The following is a 23,533-nucleotide window of genomic DNA, read 5'->3' on the forward strand; positions in this document are numbered from 1 at the left end:
TGAGGGTAAACCACGACTCATCAGTGAAGAAAATGCGGTTGAGCTCTGCAATTCCAAGGTGATCAACAAATCTCCGAAACTGTGTAAAGTATATTACGCGCTTTTCTTTATCCGCATCTTCGATTCCTGAACACTGCGAACAAAATATGCACAAAAGTGTAACAGTTTCATCGCTCTCTGAGCACTTCCATATGAAATCTGAGAGTGCGCTTATAGTCACCTCAAGCTTTTTGAATGCGAACGCTGCATCAAATTCTTAATCTCAACCGCTTAGCATCAGTCAAAATGGCCGGTCTCTCGGATCTCTTCTTGTCTGCAACTGATCCGCATTCTCTAAAACGGGATATTAATCTCGTTATGATCAAATTGTTAGGTACTGTCACATCCGGATATTTCCCACGAAATTCATCTACAACACGTGCATAAGAACGATGGGAAAATAATGTTCAACAATTAAAACTCGTTGCTCTTGGGGAAACGAGATGTTTACCAAAAAAAATTTTGTTAAAGCAATAAAGAAGGATATTCCCAGTTTTCAACATCAGGCAGAAATTTCTGAATGTATGTAAAGGAAAAATTAAAGAAGGAATATTTGTTCGTCCTCAAATAAGAGAGTTGTACAAAGATGATGTATTATAATTGTATAATATTATATGTATTATAATTGTACAAAGATGATGATGTATTTATAATGTTAAATAATGTAGAAAATGTAGTTTGGGCTTCATTTAAAGACGTTTGCAGGGAAATAGAATGCTAGCATGCTAGCCGATTACGGTTGGACATTAATTCGGGATGTGTCTGAGGCTATTTATAAAAGAAAAGCATCGACGAAATCATTCTAACATACGTATGGACATGCAAAATTATAAATTTTACGTATTTTAACTATATTTTTCCTTAATTTTTTTTTAAGCATAATTTATTTAAAACTAAGGGTTAGACAAATTGTATTTACAGATTTGTAACGTGCACTCTAAAGCAATTCAAGAAATGGTATCATACTTAGAGAAACATTAATTTTTTTATTGTTTATGAGTGTTATTAATAAATCAATATATTTAAATTAAAAAAAAAAAAAAGTTAAAAAGAAAAAGGAGATGAAGTCTGATTCGAACCGATGCTCCTTCCCTTTCTAAGATCCAAATATTTCATTAATTAAAATTTCATTTGATTATAACTGTGGAACCAATGAAAATAAGTACCACTTATGAATATCGTTGATAAGCTCTCAATGAAGGCTTATTACTGCAGATAAGAAAAAGTTCAAAATCCAGCTTTTTTTGGGGTTTGGACTTTTTTGAACACTTTTGATTCAGTCGATTGCAATCCAAAAGGGAAGTGCATAACTAGATGTTACAGCAGTCCTAAATCCTAAACATCACCATCTTAACGGCTATTCGTTTTTGAGTTATGCAAAATACATGTGTACGTATAGCCGTCACGCCGAAACTAGTCAAAATGGATTCAGGGATAATCAAAATGGATAATTCCGTTGAAATCTGAAAACCGAAATTTTTCGCGATCACAATACTCCTTTATTTCGTACAAAGAAGTAAAAATGGTAAATTACATTTTTACTCCATTAACCCCTGTAAACTCAAAAGTTTCAAAACTCCTTACTTAGTATACACTTATACCTTAAGTAGAACGTGTATACAATTTTTCATTACTTTATTTTCAGCTGTTTTTGATCGGCGTTGATTATGAATCATTCACGACATGTTGATTGATCTTTGTATATATATATATATATATATATATACGTGCAGGCGCATTCAAAACTATACACCTATATATCAACACGATTTCATGAAGCATTGATTTCGATCGCTACGACATAGTTTTTTCTGGAACGGTTGGGGGATGCAACCTCGTTATGTAGTACATTGACGATTTCACGTGCTTGATTATGAGGTTTTTATTCTTAATTATGGATTTAAATTCTGCCACAACATGCCAAAAACAAAATATTGTTAACAAAACTAAAAAAATACAAAACGGAGCATTTTGAATGCATTTTGGTTTTTAAACCAGAAACGTTCATAAAAACTACGAAACGTAAGAAAGAGTGTGTAAATATTTATTATGAGTGTATAGAGTATTTATTTAGTGTTTTTGTAGCACAGCCCAAGTACTTTTACAGTACACTAAAAATGAAACTACATTCATTTATTCGCGGTAATTTATGAAAGTATTGTGCTACTTATTTCGTTTTCTTTTTCTTGTTCAGAATGATTCGAGGTGAACTAGTCCACAATTGTTTAATTTTTAGCTTGTAGAAAGCTTTTTATCAAAGTTAAATTAACAATGTGTAAATCATTTTTAAGGGTAACGGCGTGGTTTCACAAACCACGTAAATTTGAAACATATCTGTTCAGGTTCCGCCTGGCAACTGATGAGCTGTTTGTCTGCGGGGAAGTCCAGTCGAATGTACATATGATGTACAACTGCCCCACTTTTTGGGAGGCCAGTGCTCGGACCACCCTGGAACTTAGATGAAGGGGAAAATTGACATTTCCAAGCGGCGAGTCAATGTCGTGTGAGCCGCACTGCCGGGCCGTGTGAGAGTTCTGATGCAGTTGGATGTTCAACCGGCCTCAGTAGTTTACCGGGAATAAATCTTACCGTTGCTGTGGGAAGCTACCTTTGAAACGTGGTCGGCCGTCGACAAATAACTCCAAGCGGCTGTAATTTGTGGACAGGCACTTGCTGGCATTCAACGACCTAGGCGTGGAAGCGAATTGCTGTCTTTAGATTTAACTGGACGATATGAACTTTATATTTACGACGATTGTATATTGTAGTTTAGAAAGAGTGCGCATACCCAATTTAGTATAATATACAGGTAAACGGCTGGACACAAAGCAAACGGTATATTGCAGCATGCTTATACCGTTAATAAGTTAATACTTATTTTGGTTTGAGAAGGGAAAATACAGAACTGATTAATTACTAAATTCTAAATATTATATAACTCGGCGAATAAAATAATTAAAAAATTTCTCAACATTAAGAAAAATAAATAAAAAGAGGTTAATTTTGTTGCTACAGAATCGATTTTAATAGAATCTTATTTCTGTAATAGGAGGTACAGTTTTCACATGTACAACTGCTTTTCTCTTTGACTTTTTGAATTTTAAGTTGATTTTAAAGAGGGTACCGCCCCTCCGATCGTGTCATTATGCCAGAATCATAACACAAAGAAGTTAGGATCAAGCTTGGAAGAGGGCTAGTGATTTTTCACGATTTAAAAATGATCTTTTTATGAAGTGTACGTACAGATATTTTTTTTTCTTTCTTTTATTTCGTTTTTTCATTTGATAGGGAAGAGAAGAAAACTAAAGAAAGGAAGAAAGAAAAAATGTACGAAGACGCTCTGCAAGATTTTTGTTTTGTTCTGTTTGCTTTACAAGTAGATTAACACGTTTCACTAAATCCTGAGTTAGAATTACACTAAACATATGCTCGCGTAGACGGGTGAGCAGTGTACATAACTTACACTTATTTGGTGAAATACAGTAACACCTACACAAATAGGAACTCACACATGGGGCTCGACTGTCAAATGAATTAGATAACAAGTCTGTATTAGATAACTGATTGAATGAATCCCTCACAATAGCTTTAATTTATGTTATGTTTCAAGAAACAAAAAAACAATGAATACAAATATTTCAAAAAAATAAAATAAAATTTCATTAATGCATTAAGTGCATTAATAACTATGACTTTTAAACTAAACTTTTTTGGTTACTATTATTCAAAATAAATATTTAAAAATATATAAATAAAATAAATATATAGAGTAAACTAGAAATAAAATTACGTATTCACTAATTATACGATAAAAAGCTGAACAAAATAAAAAAATTTAAAAAAACAAAATTAAAAACCGACTTCAAAAAATAATACAAAAAGTTAGAAATTATATTTTTATTTATTAACTAAAGTAAAAATATTTACAACAAATAACTATTTTTGAAGTCAGTGCCAGCCATCACATATTAAACATAAAGTTAATACCTCAACCAACCGCTAGGCGGCTAAACATTTTCCCACTTGAAAAATGTTATCTAACAACATATAAGAGAGAGCGTCTCATGTTCATACATCATCTTGAGTTTGCTTAGGCATGTACTGTATGTACTGTACTCGCTTTTTATTGCTATATTAAATCTTTGTATTTTATTGTAGTAAAACTTCTATTACCAATTTTGCATTGTTTCAAATAGGAGTTATGTTCTAAAGATTATAGGTTTTTTCTTATTATTTTTTGTTGGGTAGCACCGACATCAAAATTTTTAATTTGTTGTAAATACTTTGACTTTAGTTAATAAATAGAAACATAATTATTTGTAACATTTTAATACAGTTACGTTTGTATAATGGGTTTTTATTTTTTAAATTATTTTTCCACAATTTTTAGTTATATATATATATATATATATATATATATAAAATACAGATATATTACATATATGTATATATTTAATATAAGTATAATATATTATATTTAAAATATATATATATATATATATATATATATAAATTCTTAAATAATTAAAATATGGGCAGGCCTACAAACGCGCTGCCCAAATGAGAGCAACGTTTAAAAGAAAGTTGCCAAGAAAGGAATGATCATTTAAGGAAAAATCTGATTTGGGCATCACATGACTTCCTTGTACGCCTATTAAATTACATATACACATTTTTAAGTAGATTTCATAAGAAAGAATATTTAAGTGGTCGTTAGTCCTCTAAACATTACCTAAAACGTTTGTGTTAAACAATTTTTGTATGATCAACCCTTACGACAAGGGATAACCACATTTTTGCTGGAATTGTAAGATGATGCGCTTGTAGTATGCTAAATATATGAAACTTTTTTCACATGCAACCATTGTCGTAATGAGTAAATTTGAAGTTTTTTTTATCTTTAAGGTGGAAATCTTTTTTATCTCCTACTTAGTACCGGTGAAATCTACCTCTGCCTTCCGGCGTGCCGAAAGGGATTTTTTTAAAATGAAAAGTACATAAAATTTTATTTCATTAATAACTTTGATATTTTTTCATATATGTATATATTTTTTATTGCTATTATTAAATTAGTATTTATCGTAAAAATCTTTTACAATCAAAGGTCGAACATTTTTGGTCGGAATTATATTGTCTACGTAATAATACTAAAACCTGATGCTTTCATTTTTTTCATAATACAGGGGAATTAATTTTCTAATGTCAAGATTTATTTAAATTTCAAATCTTTAACATTTACATTCACTAGTGTTTAGGTCTTTTAGTGATAACTCTTACAAAATTTAACGTGCTAAACCAATTCTATTTATTTTACACACATATGTTTGTGTAATCTGCAAATATAAAATTACTTTTATGTTTATCGAGACGCGACAATATATATATAGTGTCAGTCGCGTGTTTGCTTCTCGATCAGGATATTGAGAGATTGATAAATGATAATTTTTATGTAATTACAATTTATTGGTTTAAAAACATAAGGAAAACAAGACAATTCATTAATAATAATAATGACAATGGTAATAATAATAAACGACAGTAATAAAACAAACAATAAAAAAAGGTATAGTAATCACAACCACAATAATAATCAGAATGATAGTAATAATAATGACAATAAAAAAACAACGCACAATAGTAATTAGAATAATGACCATAATGTCAACAGTTAACAATGATAATATTAAATTTCTACAACAAACAAACAATCATTGTAATCACAATAATAATAAATGTCAATAGTAATAATAAACAGTGATTACATAAAAAAACAGAATTTAAAGTAATCGTTAGGATTTATTTGCAAGTAGATTAATAATGAAAACCAGAATTCAGTCTCACTTACAAAAGACATTATTAGCATGACCGCTAGTCTTAACACTTTTAACCACTGGTCTTGTATTAACAACAATAGTAAAATAGATAAGACAGGTATAAAGTTCTTTTACTGCAAATGCACATACCTTTGCTGTTCACAAATAAAACTACCCTAACAATTTATGAATGAAATTTGGTACATTATCTCTTTTACTTATAGTTACAATAACTCACCGAACCATTTCTTGTTTTCGTGTATTGGAATTACTTGTGACGTCGCCTTAATTGCATCAAATTTAATTCGCGCTAAAAATTCGCTCCTTTGGTGACCTTGCAGTATACTCTCGCTGACTGACGACTCGCAGAACTCTCCTCACAGACTCGCATCATAAAGTCTCGCTTAAACCGATTTTCAGAACGTACATCTCGCAGACTGACATCATAACGCTTAGACTCATTTCGAGGAACTGATTTTAACTGGAATGGAATGCAAAGTTGGCGGGAGTTTATTTCTCCCTACTCATCGCAGAACCTGGACAGAGTCCCTTGCTGCTGGATGATTCTAATCGGGCGTGTTTTTTTAAAAAGGTTATTTTAAATGGCGGGTCTAATTTTTCCAAGTTTTGTTTATTATTTAGTGATTTTAAGACGGATTTAGTTGCATTCCAATCCGTTGTTGAACCAGCGTTATCAAACCCATTTTATGGGCCGACCGCGGAAGGCTAGGCTTATGAAGCCTGTCCTCCCGACGTAATTCCCTTCAGACCGTCTACTGAAGTCCTTTCGGTGCTAACGCTTCATAGGCTAGCAGGAATACGCCACAACGGGGGACTAACTATAAGGAGGAAGCAATGCGACCCCTACTCCGGAGGAGTCGCAATTGCTGGTTTATTTTACTCTACTTGTAAGTTTTAAAAAGGAGAGGTTGTGTAGAAGCCCCTCATCCGCTTCTGCTATGGCTGCCATTCAGGACGCATCTCTGCCGGGCTCTGTTCCGGACTCCAGTCCGTGATGTTGAGACGAGTAGTGGGTCTTCCTTCTTCTTCATCTTATTCTTCTCCCTCTTCTTCTTCCGAAGACCTCTTCATTCTTCTTTGGCCTGCACTTTCCAAGAATGATTTTAACTGTTTTTCTCCGGAGTATTTATACTCTTTACCCATCTTCTTTACCTGCAGGATCAGACCCCAGTTGAGCATGAGAACGATCGACGACCTTCACATTTTCCCATGAAATTCCAAAACTTGATCCGGTAACTCTGTGAGAAGAGTTACCGGATCAACATCTGTTTAGGTGTATCAGTGAGCAGTATTACAGAAGATCATTGTTAAATGGACCTTTACTAACAGAGTTTCTTTTAACCCTTCTTTTCATCCCTTTCTGGATTCCTCCCATTATTATATTTTCTACTACTTTCCTAACTGATAGAATCCGTTACTCACGTCCGTTATACTGGTGTTGTTACAATTTATATATATATATTTTTTTTATATGTATAGAAAATAAATATATCACTTAACCAACACAAAAATATATTGGTTATGCAAAAAAAGGTCGTCCGATGTGTTTGTAACGTATTCTGATGTATTCTAGCATCGGCCTAGATTTTAAGCCGATGACCACTTAATTTCGATACACTTTGTTTTAACAGCTGAAGTTTTATTTTATATAGATATACAACTTGTTTGCCTGGAGATTAAAAAAAAATATACACTCTTTAAAGTAATAATAAACTTAAGTACAAATATGTCTTCTTTTTTTTTATTTGATCGTTCTAATGTTTATTTTTAGATTCTTCTAATCCAATCTTTATGAAAAAAATGTTTGCTTCCGGTCAACCGGAACACTTAAAATTTCCTTTATTTCCTTAAAATGCTATTTATTTTATTTTTCCAGCTACGCGTGCGTACGTTAGATACGAAACTGTTTATGCGAGCCGGTTGAACCAGTGGTTAAGGTGACAAGTGGTCGCCGAACATACCTGTTACATCAAATACATAACATAATAATACTATTTACAACATTTGTCGTATAATTTTGTTAATTTATATTTCCAGTCACGTTTAAAATTTTTATTTTTAACCTTCCTTATTTTTTATTTTTACTTTTAGTTTAGGTGTAACTGATTCTTAGAACCGTTAGTTGTAAATGTATAATTTAATACTTTATAAGAATATTGAATTTCTTGTTAAAGAATATTATGACAATTTTTAATTAATCGTATTTCAGAACAAGTAATATAAAAACGTCCATAGTATGTATTATTAGTAATATATTTATAATGTTAAAGTAATTTAAGTAGACATATAATTAATTTTATAAAGATAACATAATTAATTGTTTATAATTGTTCAAATTTAATTGAATTAATGCATTTTTATATTATAAAACATGTGGATTACGTTACTCAATTTCTTGATAACTTACTTCCTGTCACGTATTGTTATTATATTAATCTGTGATGGTATTCAAAAATTTAAACAAAATTCGAACTTTAAGTTTTATATTTTGAATGGAAAACTTCTGTTACGAGATAGTAATATAGGAAACAAGCTTATAACATGTAACATGTCTATGCTTTTCTCCTTATTTTTATTAATATTTATTGATTTTAGAATGTATTACCTGTTAGTAAATATTAGTAAATATAAAGAAGTCATCGTATGATTCAGTTAATATAAAATCAATTAACTTTTATTAAACAGTTTAGATTCGCAGTGCCGTCAAGGAATTACGTTTTTTTTTTATATCACTACCTCGTTTAGATTAATATTGCTATTATCAACTTTCAATTTCCTTCTGGGGTTTTCTAATAATACACAAAACTTAGTTAATTTTGAAAATTATACCACCTAACTCTTAGAGAAAACGACGTATTTTAGGTTTTTTCCAGAATATTCTTGTTCTAAATTAAACATTGTATTAAATAGACCATGTTACGAAAATGAGATAAAACATTTTTATCGGTTCATGATATAGTGTCACAACTATAACAAGTACAAAATAAAATATTTTTTTCTTATTAGAACTGATTTTGTAAGAAAATTCTATGTAATTGGATCGATAAAATAATATCTAGCCTTGGACTGTGCTAAAATTACGCAAATATACGATTTCACAATTTTTTTATTTGCGACAATTCTGAACACATCAGTTTTAAGCATTCGCAGATACTAGAAAATTTGACCTTCCTATATTAATAAAATAAAAATTATAAAAAAAGAAACCAAAGTAATCCCTGTAAATATATATGGAACACTATGTTACTTAGATATTTAGATATTTATAGATGATTATGGAATTTGAAATTGCCGCGATACGATATCATTTTTCATATTTTGGATTACGAATAAAAATTATAAATATAGTTTTTTTTTGCATTGAAATACGTAAAAGTTAAAAAATAAATATTGTTTTCGATGAGGTATTAAATGAGTCGTACGATGAGATATTAAATTAATCTGCATATTGCGAAAACTGTTTTTCACAATTTTTCTGATTCTTTATGTAATTTAGTAAATATGTGTAAAACATGTGCTTGCCTTTCGAAGAATTTAAGCTAATTCATTTATTATTATTCTTTTTTTTATGTTTTCGAACTTATTTATTACGGTTTTCGTTATTTTTATCGGTTTTGTGGAAAAATAAAGTCTTCGCTTTTACCATAGAAAAAATATTTTTCTATAACCTTAATCATAGAAAAATCTACATACTAATGTGTAAAAAATTTTTCTAATGTGTACGTTGTAATCTGTTCAACTAGTGAACAATAAGCAACCCCTCCTCTATGTTCCAATGAGATGAGAATGATACGTATGACGTATAAATGAGGTAGTGTTATACAGACTCAGGCCGACCATTCCTCATACGTGTGGTTAATTGAATCCCAACCATCGAAGTACACCAGTATCCACTGTCTATTACTCACATTCGTATAAAAGCAACTAACCTTTACATCGACTTTGAAAATCAGCTATTAAACAACTAATTTGCGAGTTAACCAGCCCGTTGGGCTATAAAAAAATGTAGAATTTCTTTATCTTTCGTAGATCTACAGCAAAATGAAAAATAAGAAATATAGAAATTACAAATAAAATAATTTAAGTACATGAATATAATAACCAAGTTCGTTGTTGAAAGTATTATAATGCTATAAAGGATCTACAAATTACATCGATAAAATCAAGTTAAAGTGTAAGAAGTGCTCAGTTACAAATTTATGATTCAGAGTATATATAATATGATCAATTATTACTCCTTCAGTTGGACTGCATTAATAAAGTACTTTGAAGTCTCAGTTTATCGCATCTCCTATTTTTAGTAAAAATAAATTAATATTGCAGTTGATGTGATACGTTTGGCACTGGATTTAATAATAGCGTCGATGAATTTAGTCATTAACAGTTATGTGTGATAGTATAATAACAAGAATACATAATGTCGATATCTAATCAATACACAGGATGTCAAATTATATGAAATTGTATGCGGGCATGGTAATGAAAATATCTACGCTTACAAATTCACAAGTTTACATTTTAACAAGTGATGCCAATAACAGGCTAATGGTAAAATTATAATTTAATTATTCTTACAGTAGACTGTAACATAAACAAAGAATACAACTTAACATGCATAATCGTTCCTCTGAAAATTATAAAAGGAAATCAAAGTCGCATATCGTACTGAAAAAATATTAAGGAAGTGGTGTAAGATTGTGGTTAACGATTTGCATTATAAACTAAAAGAAAAAACCGATTCATTATACATATTTCTTAAAACTTATTTGGTAGAATAGTTTTCTACGTAACGCGCCAATAGTAATACATTTTTTGTCGTCGTTTACTAATACTCAAATTTCAAAATGTGTAGGTCGTACTCCTTTGCCAGCAGTTCGTTTAACGTCTACTTGACAGCTTTCAATTCATAATTATTCATGAATCGCTTGCCATCTGAAAAAAGATTCCTTCAACTCTTTGAACGGATATAAGTCGTTAAAAGCCAAATCCTGACTATGATGGAAAATTGAACTGTATTAAAAAGGTCCTATCTGAATTTTCTTAGCATATAATGCAACAGCTACAGAATGTGCTCCGTGTTATTATCTAAAAACTTAACACCCATATCATCCACCTACCGTTTTTATATATAGCGGTAAAACTCATAAGTGTTTCGTAGTAGAATCTTTCATTTTAAATCTGTGCAGTAATCGTTCTCTGTGGTGTAAAGTTTTTCCATTTTGAAAAACAAATCTATCCGAAAAAGTCATAGCTGTCAACTTGTACTTGAACAGTTTTGCTTATATTTTTGCGGTTTTCTCAGAGACAAGCTAATGTTATTCAAGTGCTATGAGACACCCATGTTTCTTAGGCAGTAACAATAGAATCATTAAATCTATAACTTTTCTCCATAGTGTTTCAATAATGGACCATCAATTTCAGTAATGAACCACATTCATTTGTAATTTTCCGATAATTTGCGCGGTATTCAGTACGCACAAATCTTATTAGCTTAAATTTTGGTGAATGATTTTATTTAGAATTGCTGTTCAAACATTAAAAAAAAAATCGATTCCAAATTCGAGGTGGTACGAGTTTTTCTTCTATTTCACCAACACCCTTCAATAGAAGTTTATGATGATCGACAATCGCGCAGAACGCTCTTCGACATGTTCGTATATCTATTGCCGAATTATTTCACTCTTTTCCTGTTAAATTCTTTCATTCTTTCTTTCAAGAATTTAACAGGAAATAATATACATCCAATATTAATATCCAACACAGCGACCAATTGCCTATGAATTTTAGCCAATAACATTTTAGAAATAGACTTTTCGAATTTCATTCGGTAACAACGAAGTGGCTTATTCAATTATTTTAACATGTAAGTTATACATTATGCACACAATTGTACGTATGTGTGCGGTCTTCCTGACCCCGAAGGGGAAGATGTGACGATTCCGGTCGCCTAGCCACGCCTCCGTACCTAGCCCTGATGGGCCTTACCGAAGGTCATCTTCAGATCCTCAAACCACCTGAAATCTCTGTCATTAGCGCGGCCTCTTTCAGGATGCCATTGATGTAAATGCCGCAATATTTCCATCATTGCCATTAAACCGCGCGTGTCTGTGTGTATACATGTATAGTGCGTACGTATATATATATTTATATTTTTTTTTTATAAAAAAAAATAATATAGAAAGACTAGCGAAACGGGTAGAGAAAATTAGGAATGCCAAATTCGCCATAGGCTTATATTTCTGAAGAGAAGAGGAAGAACATAAAGAAAATACACTCCTTTTAGAATAGGGTGTTATATTAGAAACCCAACATTGCATCATTTCGAAATATGAAGCCGCTCTGACTAATTATAGAATGACAGTCAGTAATGTGAAACGTTTTACGAGTAACTGAAAAAATAATTTGCAAATTAAAGTACCATAATGTTTGTAGACAATTATGTAAATGAAATTTTGTAAATTAAAATTATTAAAATTAATCTTACTAAAAAAACAATTTTAGGATTAGACGCATTACTGGACAATTTTCCGTTGAAATAAACAATAATAAAACTGTAAATGAACTATGTAGAATTTTTTTTCTTGGTTGTAAATAACTTAAAGGAAGGAAACTCCATAAATTATTGTAATTTACATATCTAATATAGTTGTAAACACGGTTTTCTGGAATGTAGGAAAACTCAGCAATAATTCAATATGAAAGTTACTAATACCAGTTTATATTGGAATGAAACGTGATTTAATATCAAATAAAAATTGATAACAACGCTTTTTAAAGTTAAATTATAGCTAAACAATTCATATTAATTAGAAAAATATTTAAGAAAAATTCAGAAGAATTGAATGTCAGTAATTTGAAATAATATTTTGAATTATTTGAAACAGTTGTTATGCGTTTCCTCGAAAGAGCATACCATAAAGTTACAACTGATAACCTCAGCTAAATTAGTTATGGTGGAAATTCGTAAATAAGGCTTTTTTAATTGTATCGCACGTTTTATCTTTTCATAAGTTATCGCCCTCTCGCTTATTGTATCTTCTGTGTGGAAGGAATGTAGTAAATAACCCTATATGTTATGTATTCAGTGTGGGCTTATCATGCACGTAGGTTTATACCATATGTAAAAATATACATTTATCTCTAGCCACAGTGAAGGTGGTGTTTAGGAAATTTTTATAACCAGTTTTTGTTTCAGGTGAGAGGAATTTTGAATGTAATATAGTGGTGTATTTTTGTTACTGCCATCTAGGTTATTATCCAACGTAAAATTAAACCTTTATCTGTTAGATCTTAATAGTTGTCCATTATTGTATATATATATTATATTAGCTGACAATATTTTTAATATTATAGATTCATTAATACTATATACCAATTGGAAAAGTTATCATTACTGCATAAAAATACATAATATTTAACATACCAATAAGTAAATAAATTTATAATTATCACTAGAAATGCATTTCATTGTTATTAATTCTTCATTAGAGATGTGGTCACTGACACTGGCTTCTCATTCAGTTGCTCCAGTGTTCGATTTCCGACGTTGGACTGACTTTTCTTTAATATTTATTTTCATCGTTAAAAAGGAAAAGATTTATTTTATTTATTGGATATACGGTTGTAGAGATGACTGGATTAATAAAGATAGATACACGGGATACTTTTGCGTTATTTGTTACTCTAACGTTTTGCTTTCACGATTACAAAATACAAATTATCATACATTTACTTTTATTTTAGATCTTGCTTTTCTTTCTGTCTCTGAAAAAAAACCCTCTTGATCAATCCTAATTTGTTTATTTTTGGTTGTATTCTTAACCTTCAATTTTTTCAGTTTCTCTATTTTTTCTCTTAAATCTTCTAGTGTTAGATCCATTAATTTCATGTCTTATTTAACTTCCCTAGTCCAAATGGGTGGTGTTTTTTCTTCCATAGTTTTTCCATTATCTGTCTAGTCAATCTATCTTCTGATATGTTATTCTCAACAAATATCCAAAAAAAGGGAATCCTTTTCTTTCTCATTGTGTCAATTATTGATTCTACCTTTATAAACCACCTCATTTTGTTAGGATTCGCCACTCTACTTTTTTTTATGCAATTTTTAATTATTCTTCTTTCTATTTTGGATATTTTGTTTATATTATACATTTTAATATTCAAATATATTTATAAAAGATCTTTGTATATATATATATATATATATATATATCTTGTATTATAAAAAATAAAAGTTTTCATGTAACATAATTTTAAAATATATTATTTAGTTTACTAAAAAAAAAAACACAATAAAAACAAACTGTATAGGCCAAAGCTGGGATGTATAAAGCGAACGTTTGTGCCAAACATCAATGTTTTTTGATAACGTTAAAAATAAAAAAAATATTGATCGTTACCTTATTATACTTTTTATCAGGTTATCATTTGGTGTTAAATTTTTCGAATTTTGATTTAATTTTTTCCCTTTAACTCAGATGGATTAAACGCTGATGGGTTAATCCATCCGTTAGTATAATCATGGATACAATTTTTTTTCGGTTCACATTTGATATTGTCATGTTATTATATATATATATTTTGCTTAGTAAATGAAACTCAATTTTTCTTCTGTAAAAATAAATTTCATAAAATATTTTAATTTGTTGCAGGCTTGTTAACAGTTGTCAATTGTCTCAGTGTACGATGGTCTATGCGTGTCCAAGATATTTTTACGTGGGCTAAATTGGTTGCACTTATTGCGATTGTTCTTTCTGGACTTTATCACATTTCTACAGGTATTTATAGGCTATATTTAAATATTGTTATAAGTATTTAACCACTTCTTTTTTTTAATTTACTAAAATATCAAGTTTTATTATTTCGATTATAGATTACAATGTTAATTTAATCTAATGGTTATTAAATTAATGCCATTTGTTGATTTGAAAAATAATTTTTTGAAATCTTTTTTTTTATAGTCACTACTAAGGTGATGGCATTCGACTTTTCGTACAAAAAGGGACTCCATCCGCCGATAATTAACTTCGATTATAGAAATCAAAATTTCTAATCTAATTTTAGACTTTTCTATCTTTTTGCAATCCTGAAATATAACAAGATATAATTTAAATCACTTTTAAAGTAAGTGAAATTTAAACAGTTAAGTGTAATTCGAATATGAACTTAATTTCAAAATATTATATGAAATAAAATGTATGCCAAATAATACATTAACTTAATCGTAAATTACGTCGTTAGATAATTTATCACATTGACTGATCGGAAATTCAGTCTCTATATTGGATGAATAGATCGCCAAATTGAGGTATTAAGGACAAATAAACAGCAGTGAAGGGAAAAGTAAATTGATTTGTAATTAAAATATATATTTTAATTTATACAGAGAATAATGTGAAAGTGTTTTATAGGGCATTTCCTCTCCCTTATGGTGTACAAAAAAAAAATGTAGATTTAAGTTAAAGTAAAAAAGACGGAAAAGGGTTACCTAACTTTCCCGGTTTTGTCATTGACAGATTTTTATTTCAAATGTGGTGTAGGGTTTTTTTTACACATTGATTTAACTATGCAATGATTAATGAACAGTTACGAAAAAGATAGAAATGTTCAGAAAAAAGTGAGTTTTATTTGATCCTTTGATCAAATTTTTCGCTTAAAAATTATGATTTTTCTCTCTTAAAAATTTTGCACTATTAAAAATATGATTAAGAAAAAAACAAAATTCTTAAAAAAAAATTTGATCAAATGTTAATACCAAGATTATACTATATTTAGAAATTGATAAACAAACACTTAGGTAAAAGAGTTAGGTCCTTTTTTATCTCCCCTTTCTTGACAGCTAACTCATGTAACAATCTCAATAACAGCTACAACTTGTATGTATTACAGGTAAAGTATCAGAAATCATAAAAAAAATTTAAATTCTTAAGTCGGGCTCCATTCAGCCCCCTTGTTTTTGGAACTTCACAGTTTATTTATTGGAGTAATTAGTTACTTCAATAAATTGGTCCAGTTTTGTGTAACGTTATTCAATAAAGCTTAAAAAATTATAGTTTACTAAAAAAAAAACTATACGGGTAAAATGATACCACCTCATCCGTTGGTGTCGGAAATCAAGTCAAAGCTGGGATGTATAAGGCCAAATATTCATGCCAAATTTCATCGTTTGTCAACCCGTGTCAACACGTTGGTCAACGAGGTTTACAGATATGATGCAGAAACTGTTCAAAAATGATTATGAATATCCTCCACCTCTAATTCCGATTGACCTAAACTTTGGAATGTTAAATAATGTAATAAGTATTTTCATCATACTAAAGCTCAATTTTGTATATTGACCTAAGACCCCTTTATTAAAAGTAAAAAAAATTAAAAATATCATAAATTATCTCTCCCTTTCTTTTAATTTTGTCCAAAATTTAATGTCATCAATGTCCCATATACAGAAAATTTTTGAAGAATTTATGTTGAACCAGTACAGAGATATTAATAAAAAATAATTGGCAACATGCTCATTTATTTTCACTCATACAATGATCCTCGGGAAATTTCTATAACTTTTTTGTGTTATTTGGACTAAGGAGGTCTTGAAATGTCGAAATTTGCAAAAAGTTCAGTACACAAACTTTTTCCTTATATTTATGCTGCTGTAGCAGCAATAGAGCTACGAGAAAGCGAAAGTAAAAATGTTGGATTAAAGCTTCGATTGTTTTATTTTTATGTCGATTGAATAATGTATACCGTGCGCGCGTAAATGAGTGAATACCGTTCACATCTTTAAAATATATTTATCTTGGGAAAATATGAGGGGAAAAATCAGTAATTGATATATCGTTATTTTGCTTTCTATTCATGAAAACCGATCGACAGTTTTTTTGGTTGCACAAATATCAACAATTTTGCTAATGATATTTAATAATTTTCTGTAAAATTACATTAAATTATGCCTGAAAAAGTCTACGGTTTTTTCATTATCTTTTCAATCGATTTAAGTTTTGTTTAGATTAAATATTAATAGATGTGAGTTAAAATACATTATTTTAACGGACTACCTAGGTTGTCTGAAAAGTTTTGAGCCTAACATAGGAAGACATATTTTTTCTGTCAAATATAGTTTTATTTTTCAACAAAGTCTCCTTTCAAGTCGATATACTTTTTCCAGCGATGCCCTAACCTCTTTAACTTTTCCAAATAGTAGCTGGAGTCTTTCTCCTCAAAATAGGTATTTACGTATGCGATAAAATCCTCGTTCGATGAAAATTTTTTTCTCCAAGCGAAACTTTAAGGTTACAAAACAAGAAAAAGTCGCTTGGGGCCAGATCTGGTGAATACGGTGAGTGGTCAACCAATTTAAAGTGCAATTCGTGAATTTTAGCCATGGCGACTGTCGAAGTGTGAAAAGGCGCATTATCCTGATAGAAAAGCACTTTTTTCTTCTTCAATGTGGTTGTTTTTTTGTAATTTCTGCCTTCAGCTTGTCAAATAATGATTCTTAATACTGTCTCGTTATTGTTTTATCTTTTTGAAGGTAATCGATAAACAAAATTCCGTTACTATCCCAAAAAAACAGTTGCCATCACCTTCCCGACCGATGGAACCGTCTTCACCATTTTTGGAGCAGATTCACTCTTTGCAGTCCACTGTTTTGACTGTTGTTTCGTCTCAGAAATGTAGTGGAGGATCAACGTCTCATCTGCAGTTATGAATCGACGCAAAAAATCTGACTCATTTTGTTTAAACTGCTCCAACAAGGCCTTGGTAATGTTCATTCGAGTGCGTTTTTGGTCCAAAGCAAGCAAACACGGCACCCAACGCGCTTCCGCATAACCAATTCTTCAAGTAATAAAAGAGAAACACGTTCTTTCGATATGCCCATAGCCTCTGCTATCTCTTTAACCTTAATTCGTCGGTCGTCCGGTACCATTTGGTGAACTTATTCGATGATATCGGTGGTGGTTGCAGTTTTTGGCCGTCCCGAATGCTCATCATCAACCAAGCTGGTACGACCATGTTTAAATTCAACTGCCCATCTTTTCACGCTGACAGATGACGGGACAGAGTCCCCATAAACAGCGTCCAACTTGTTTTTAATTTGCGTAGGCGTACTGTCTTTCAAATGAAAGCATTTAATCATTGCACGATATTTGATTTTTTCCATTTTCACAGAAACACTCACAATAACTGAGCGTCCAAAATGGCTGAGATTTTAGTGAGTACCTTTCAACGCATGCGCGAATACATTTCCTGACTTTTGTTGAGTACTACCATCTTCATGTTGAGGCTCAAAACTTCAACTAAAATCCTCGTATTTGAATCAAACTGGCATCCCAGTCTTTTGTTTTTCTTTTGCCTTGTAGTTTTTCAAAAACTGTTGTGAACGAGTTGATTGTTAAGAATATATTTCACGTTCTTTATAAAACCATAAGTCGTTTTATATTGTTGTTGATTCGTATTCATTAGGACTTAAAAAATTCACAAAAAAATCTTACGGAACCTCAGAAGTTTAGAGAGAATCTTTGAATTTGTATCGTTGGGTATTGCCGGAATTGTTCTCTTACTTGAGTATACCGCGTCAAAATATCTCAAACTGATTTTAAAAAGTGCTTGTTGGATATTAAGGGTTTTAAATTTTGTTTTGTTCAGTTCGTACAGGGGGGTATGAAAAAGCAAGGCAAGTGTAAAAACTTTTCAACCATTTTATGTGTTAGAAGAAATTTTAACCTTTCTAAGACATTTTTCAACGTAGGGTTTTTCAGTACATCTGATGGACCGAAAACATCTGATGGATATAAACGATTGGTACAAGATTGGATAAAATGTATCTGAGATTGGGCGTATACTGTTGTTGCGGAAATTAAGTAGACCGTTTTCAGAACTACCACCACCAATAAATTGTGGCACCACTGGATTGGTACCAATCTAGAGCCACCAATGGATTATGTTATTATTATTACATGTCGATAATATTACTTGAATGCTGTAACACTGGCATGAAATGATTGCATCAGCTCATAGTGCAAACATAAACTGTTTAAAAGGAAAATGAGGAACTTTTATTTAACGAGGATAGGGAAAATACTTATGGAAAAACTCCTAGTAAAACCAAGAAACCGTTATGTTCTTTAGTTTGAGATGAGATTCTTAAAGTGTAGAGTGAAACTCCAAAAGAATTAGTAAAAAAATCCTTTATAAAATGTATTTAAAAATCTTTCGATAGTAATGGTAATATTTTATGGCAAAACGAAAGTTATAAATTTAGTTCAGAGAAGTACAAGCTTGAACTTACCAACAGTGCTTAATGTGATTTAACAGAATAACATCAGTTGAAAATATTCACTTATTTTGTTATCCTGATTGCCGTTAAATGAAAAGTATTTTAAACAAAATCCGTCATAATTTTGTAAATTTAATAATTACAACTTTAAAATATAAATAATGAAAATACAACTTATTACAATTATAAAATGTTAAATTTATTCAAGCGCTTTCCATCATCTTAAGCCTCGTCCATCATCTCAGCTTCGTCCATCATCAAGAATATCCTCTTGATTAAGTTTAAAAATGTTTAAATGTTTTATATCATATAACATGTCTTTGTATAAAAACTTCACTACTAAAAGAAGATTAAAAGAATCTCAATGTTATGGTCCTTTAATGACATTACATATTTTTACTTTTCGTCGACTGTTAATATATTTTTAGTACTGAAGTTTTATACAATGACAATCAGTTGTTATGATATAAAACTTTTAAACATTTTTAAACTTAAACAGTGCATATTCCCTGATAATGGGTAAAGGTCCGGATGCACTTGAATAGATTTAACATTTTATAATTGTATTTTTATTATTTGTATTTCATATATAAAATACCAACGATGCCATGTTGTTAAAAATGACAACTTTGTTCACATGTCATTATTTACACATTTATCCCGGTTTCTTAGTCTTAAAAGATGAAAACGAAGTTGCGCTTCTTACATGAGGATCTGTATTAGGCGAAAAAATACAGTATTTTTATTACCCTCAAAAGTTAATTCACTTCGCACAAACGAAAAATGGAACCTGATTTAGAACTCTGTACTTCATAAGTGTGAAATCATAAAGGTTTTATTTATAATAGGCTTGTTTTAAAAACTGTTTTTGTTTTACTGAAGTTATTCTTGAATCAGAATTTCGAACACATGTTATTTGAATTGTTTATACTTGTTAACGGAAAAATACCTAATTTTTAATCTATTTTTGAAATATGTCATATTTGATTTTCCTGTAGCGCGTACAACTTACAACATAAAAGTTGCTATTTAGAGATTATATATACTTTCTCATATTTTTTCAGTGTATTAGCAAACTTTCAGCTACTTAGTACAAGAGTTCAAATTTATACCAGTTATTAAGAAAAGTAATTTTCGTTCTTCAGGTATTAGTGAAACGGTTTAAATTGCTTCATCTTTGTGAAGTAAGGGATCACTTAAGAAATAAATAATTTTCCAAACAGAATTAAATAAAAGTGAAGGTCTTTTCATAGTCGTGTGTATAATTTTGAAGAAAGCGATGATAATGATGAAGAGTTAGATACATATTACATGGTTCCCACAGGCAAACCCACCGGGTTGGTCTAGTGGTTAACGCGTCTTCCCAAATCAACTGATTTGGAAGTCGAGAATTACAGCGTTCAAGTCCTAGTAAAGCCAGTTATTTTTACACGGATTTGAATACTAGATCGTGGATACCGGTGTTCTTTGGTGGTTGGGTTTCAATTAACCACACATCTCAGGAATGGTCGAACTGAGAATGTACAAGACTACACTTCATTTACACTCATACATATCATCCTCATTCATCCTCTGAAGGATTATCTAAACGGTAGTTACCGGAGGCTAAACAGGAAAAAGGAAAAGGTTCCCAGAGGCAGGAAATCAGGAAATATAAACTTAGAAAAAATTGCAAAACATTTCAGAGAATTGCATTTTCAGAGGTGGCTTTTTCATTAACAAATCTCTTCTTTTAAAGAATTTGCAAGAAGAGACAATAATTTATCAACGAAAAGTTTTTATGCGAGGGTAGATGCTGGGGGCAAAGACAATGTTTTCATTACTAAAAAATACTCATTGCATTGAGAAGCTCTAGATGATATGAAGAATGTTTTGTAGAAAAAAGAAAAATCCTCCTTCAAGAAGAACAAAGGAAAAGGAAAATACAAGCAATAATTAAAAAAACTGGAGGAGGAAAGGGAAATGTTGAGTCACAATCTTGACCGTTAAACAGATAGCCGCCAAAATTAAACTTTTAGAAAAGGGCAAACCATTAGAAACCTAAAGATATTGAAGAAAAGTTGCCCTGTGTTTTATACGTACTTAATAATATGTATGTAATGAAATCTCATATTGTTTTTTTTTTTTTGGTATTTGTTAGAATAATAATGACAAAATATTTTTCAACTAAATGTTAATAATGTTTATTTTCTGTATAAAATAAGTTGTTTTGTTCTAATTTTCTTATCCGTATTAGTCAGTGATGTTAGTTTTCCTTTAAGCTGTGATCACACATATATTCTTTGTTAAAATGAAATCTGTGTTTCTTAGCATTTTTAAACAAAGAAAGTTATTAAATATTGTTTTTTGTTTATTTTACAAAGTAATGCATACTAGTTTTTGTGAAAAATTTTAAGCAATCTTTGGTGCGAGCCATTGATTTTAAAAATTTCGTTAATTAGCTTATTTTTAGTTAGTTTTTTATTTCTTATCTGTGTTATTAGTTACTATGATGTTCATTTTTATGCAAGAAACTTATTAAATATTGTTTTTTTGTACTTAGCAATGTAATTTACTGAAACAATTTATCACAAAAAATAGCATAATTTTGAATGTATTTAAAAAAAATTAAAAATAAACTATAAAAATGAATATAATAATAAATAATAAAAAAAAATCCCTTTCGGCACGCCGGAAGGCGGAGGTAGACTTCACCGGTACTAAGTAGGGGATAAAAAAGTTTTCCACCTTAAAGTTAACAAAAACTTCAAATTTACTCAATACGACAATGGTTGCATGTAAAAAAAGGTTCACAGCATACGACAAGTTTCATCTTCTTACAATTCCAGCAACATTTTGGTCATCCCTTGTCGTAAGGGTTGTTATATCAAAAATTGTTTCAGAAAAACGTTTCAGGTAATGTTTGCAGGACTAACCACTCTTTAAAGCGATTCGATACTGTCCTATTAAGGGAGGTATGATTTTTTTGTTTTCGAAACTCTTTTTTTCCACCCCCTGGGTCAATAGTTGGCGATATCAAAAAATTTTACTTAAATAAGTTTTAGGCCCTTATCCAAAGAATAGTAAGAACTTTAAACGAATTCGATGTATTACTTAATAAGAAAGTTATAGCGATATATTTTTTTTCGAAAAAGTCTTCCCATTTCCACCCCCATGGTGCAATTTTCCCATTAACGAATTATAAGTAACTATAGTAAATGTATACATAAACTTTTAAACTGACGGTGGTTTTGGGGTCTGAGGAATGTGAAACGCGAAAATTTTCTGGAAAATTATCTAAAAGGCGCGGTTGGGTAGCTATGGGGATGGTGGAGGCTGCAAAAAAATAAAATATATTTATATTTTGCAGAGTAAACGGCACTAGCATAACATTAAGAGTGTCAGGAAATTTTTACTAAATTGGTCAGTAAAAGTCAGGAAAAACTAATTTTAAAATATGGTGGGCCCCCGGAATATACTTAGAAGGGCAGTATTTGTTGATAATTTTAGAAAATTTTGTATACACGGAAAACTATTAATTTCAGGAAAATACAACTTGTGTTTTTTTTTTTCAATTTTAATTGTAAGCATTTATTTATAATTACCCATTAATTTACTCGTTTATATAGCCATATTAAATATTTTAGGAAGGCAATCAACACAGCTTTTAATTTTTAAAAAGAAATATTTATCGCATAAAATTGTTATACTTGAGGACTGTGAATGAGCTATTCTAATTTTCTTACCCCATAAATGAATTCATGAAATAGAGATGCTGTTAACTTTTCTGTTTGTCTTTTTTAAACGTATTTACGGAAGATCCTTCTGATATGCTAAAATTTCTTCTACATTTTTTTTTATTACATTATTAGTAAACGTTACGTTTAAACAATTTCAGAATTATAATGTTTTATTAAATTCTTCCTTTTTCTTGTTTAGCCTCCGGAAATTACCGTCAGGTATTACTTCAGAGGATGATATGTATAAGTGTAATTGAAGTGTAGTTTTGTACAATCTCGGATCGACCATTTCTGAGACGTGTGGTTAATTGAAACCCAACCACCGAAGAACACCGGTATCCACGATCTAGTATTCAAATCCGTGTTAACGTAACTGCCTTTTCTAGGGCTTGAACGCTGGAACTCTTGACTTCGAAATCAGCTGATTTGCGAAGACGCTTTCACCACTAGACCAACCTGGTAGTTAGCTTTAAATTCTGTGTCCGTTGTGTTAAACTTCTCATAAAAAAAGAGAATATTCATTATTTTATGTTAAAAATTTCAACCGAGTTCCTTTCCGTGTCAGACAGTTCCTGTACCTCGTAAACCTAGGGTACCACAAACTCTGAACAATGCCTCTGATGACTTACCTTTGTTGAATACATTTGATAATCTTCCGATGGAGAACA

At 30.5% G+C, this 23,533-nt stretch overlaps 1 protein-coding gene across 1 annotated transcript in view; it reads left to right on the top strand.

Moving 5' to 3' along the window:
• JhI-21 (Juvenile hormone Inducible-21) overlaps positions 1-23,533 on the top strand; it is a 149,034-nt gene that overhangs the window by 46,640 nt on the left and 78,861 nt on the right. Inside the window, exon 2 of the mRNA XM_075356123.1 lies at positions 14,525-14,650. Within this exon, the coding sequence (XP_075212238.1) occupies positions 14,525-14,650 (126 nt within the window). The remainder of the gene's footprint in view (positions 1-14,524; positions 14,651-23,533) is intronic.

Source organism: Lycorma delicatula, chromosome 2 (genome assembly GCF_047948215.1).
Source record: "Lycorma delicatula isolate Av1 chromosome 2, ASM4794821v1, whole genome shotgun sequence".
Classification (NCBI taxonomy): domain Eukaryota; kingdom Metazoa; phylum Arthropoda; class Insecta; order Hemiptera; family Fulgoridae; genus Lycorma; species Lycorma delicatula.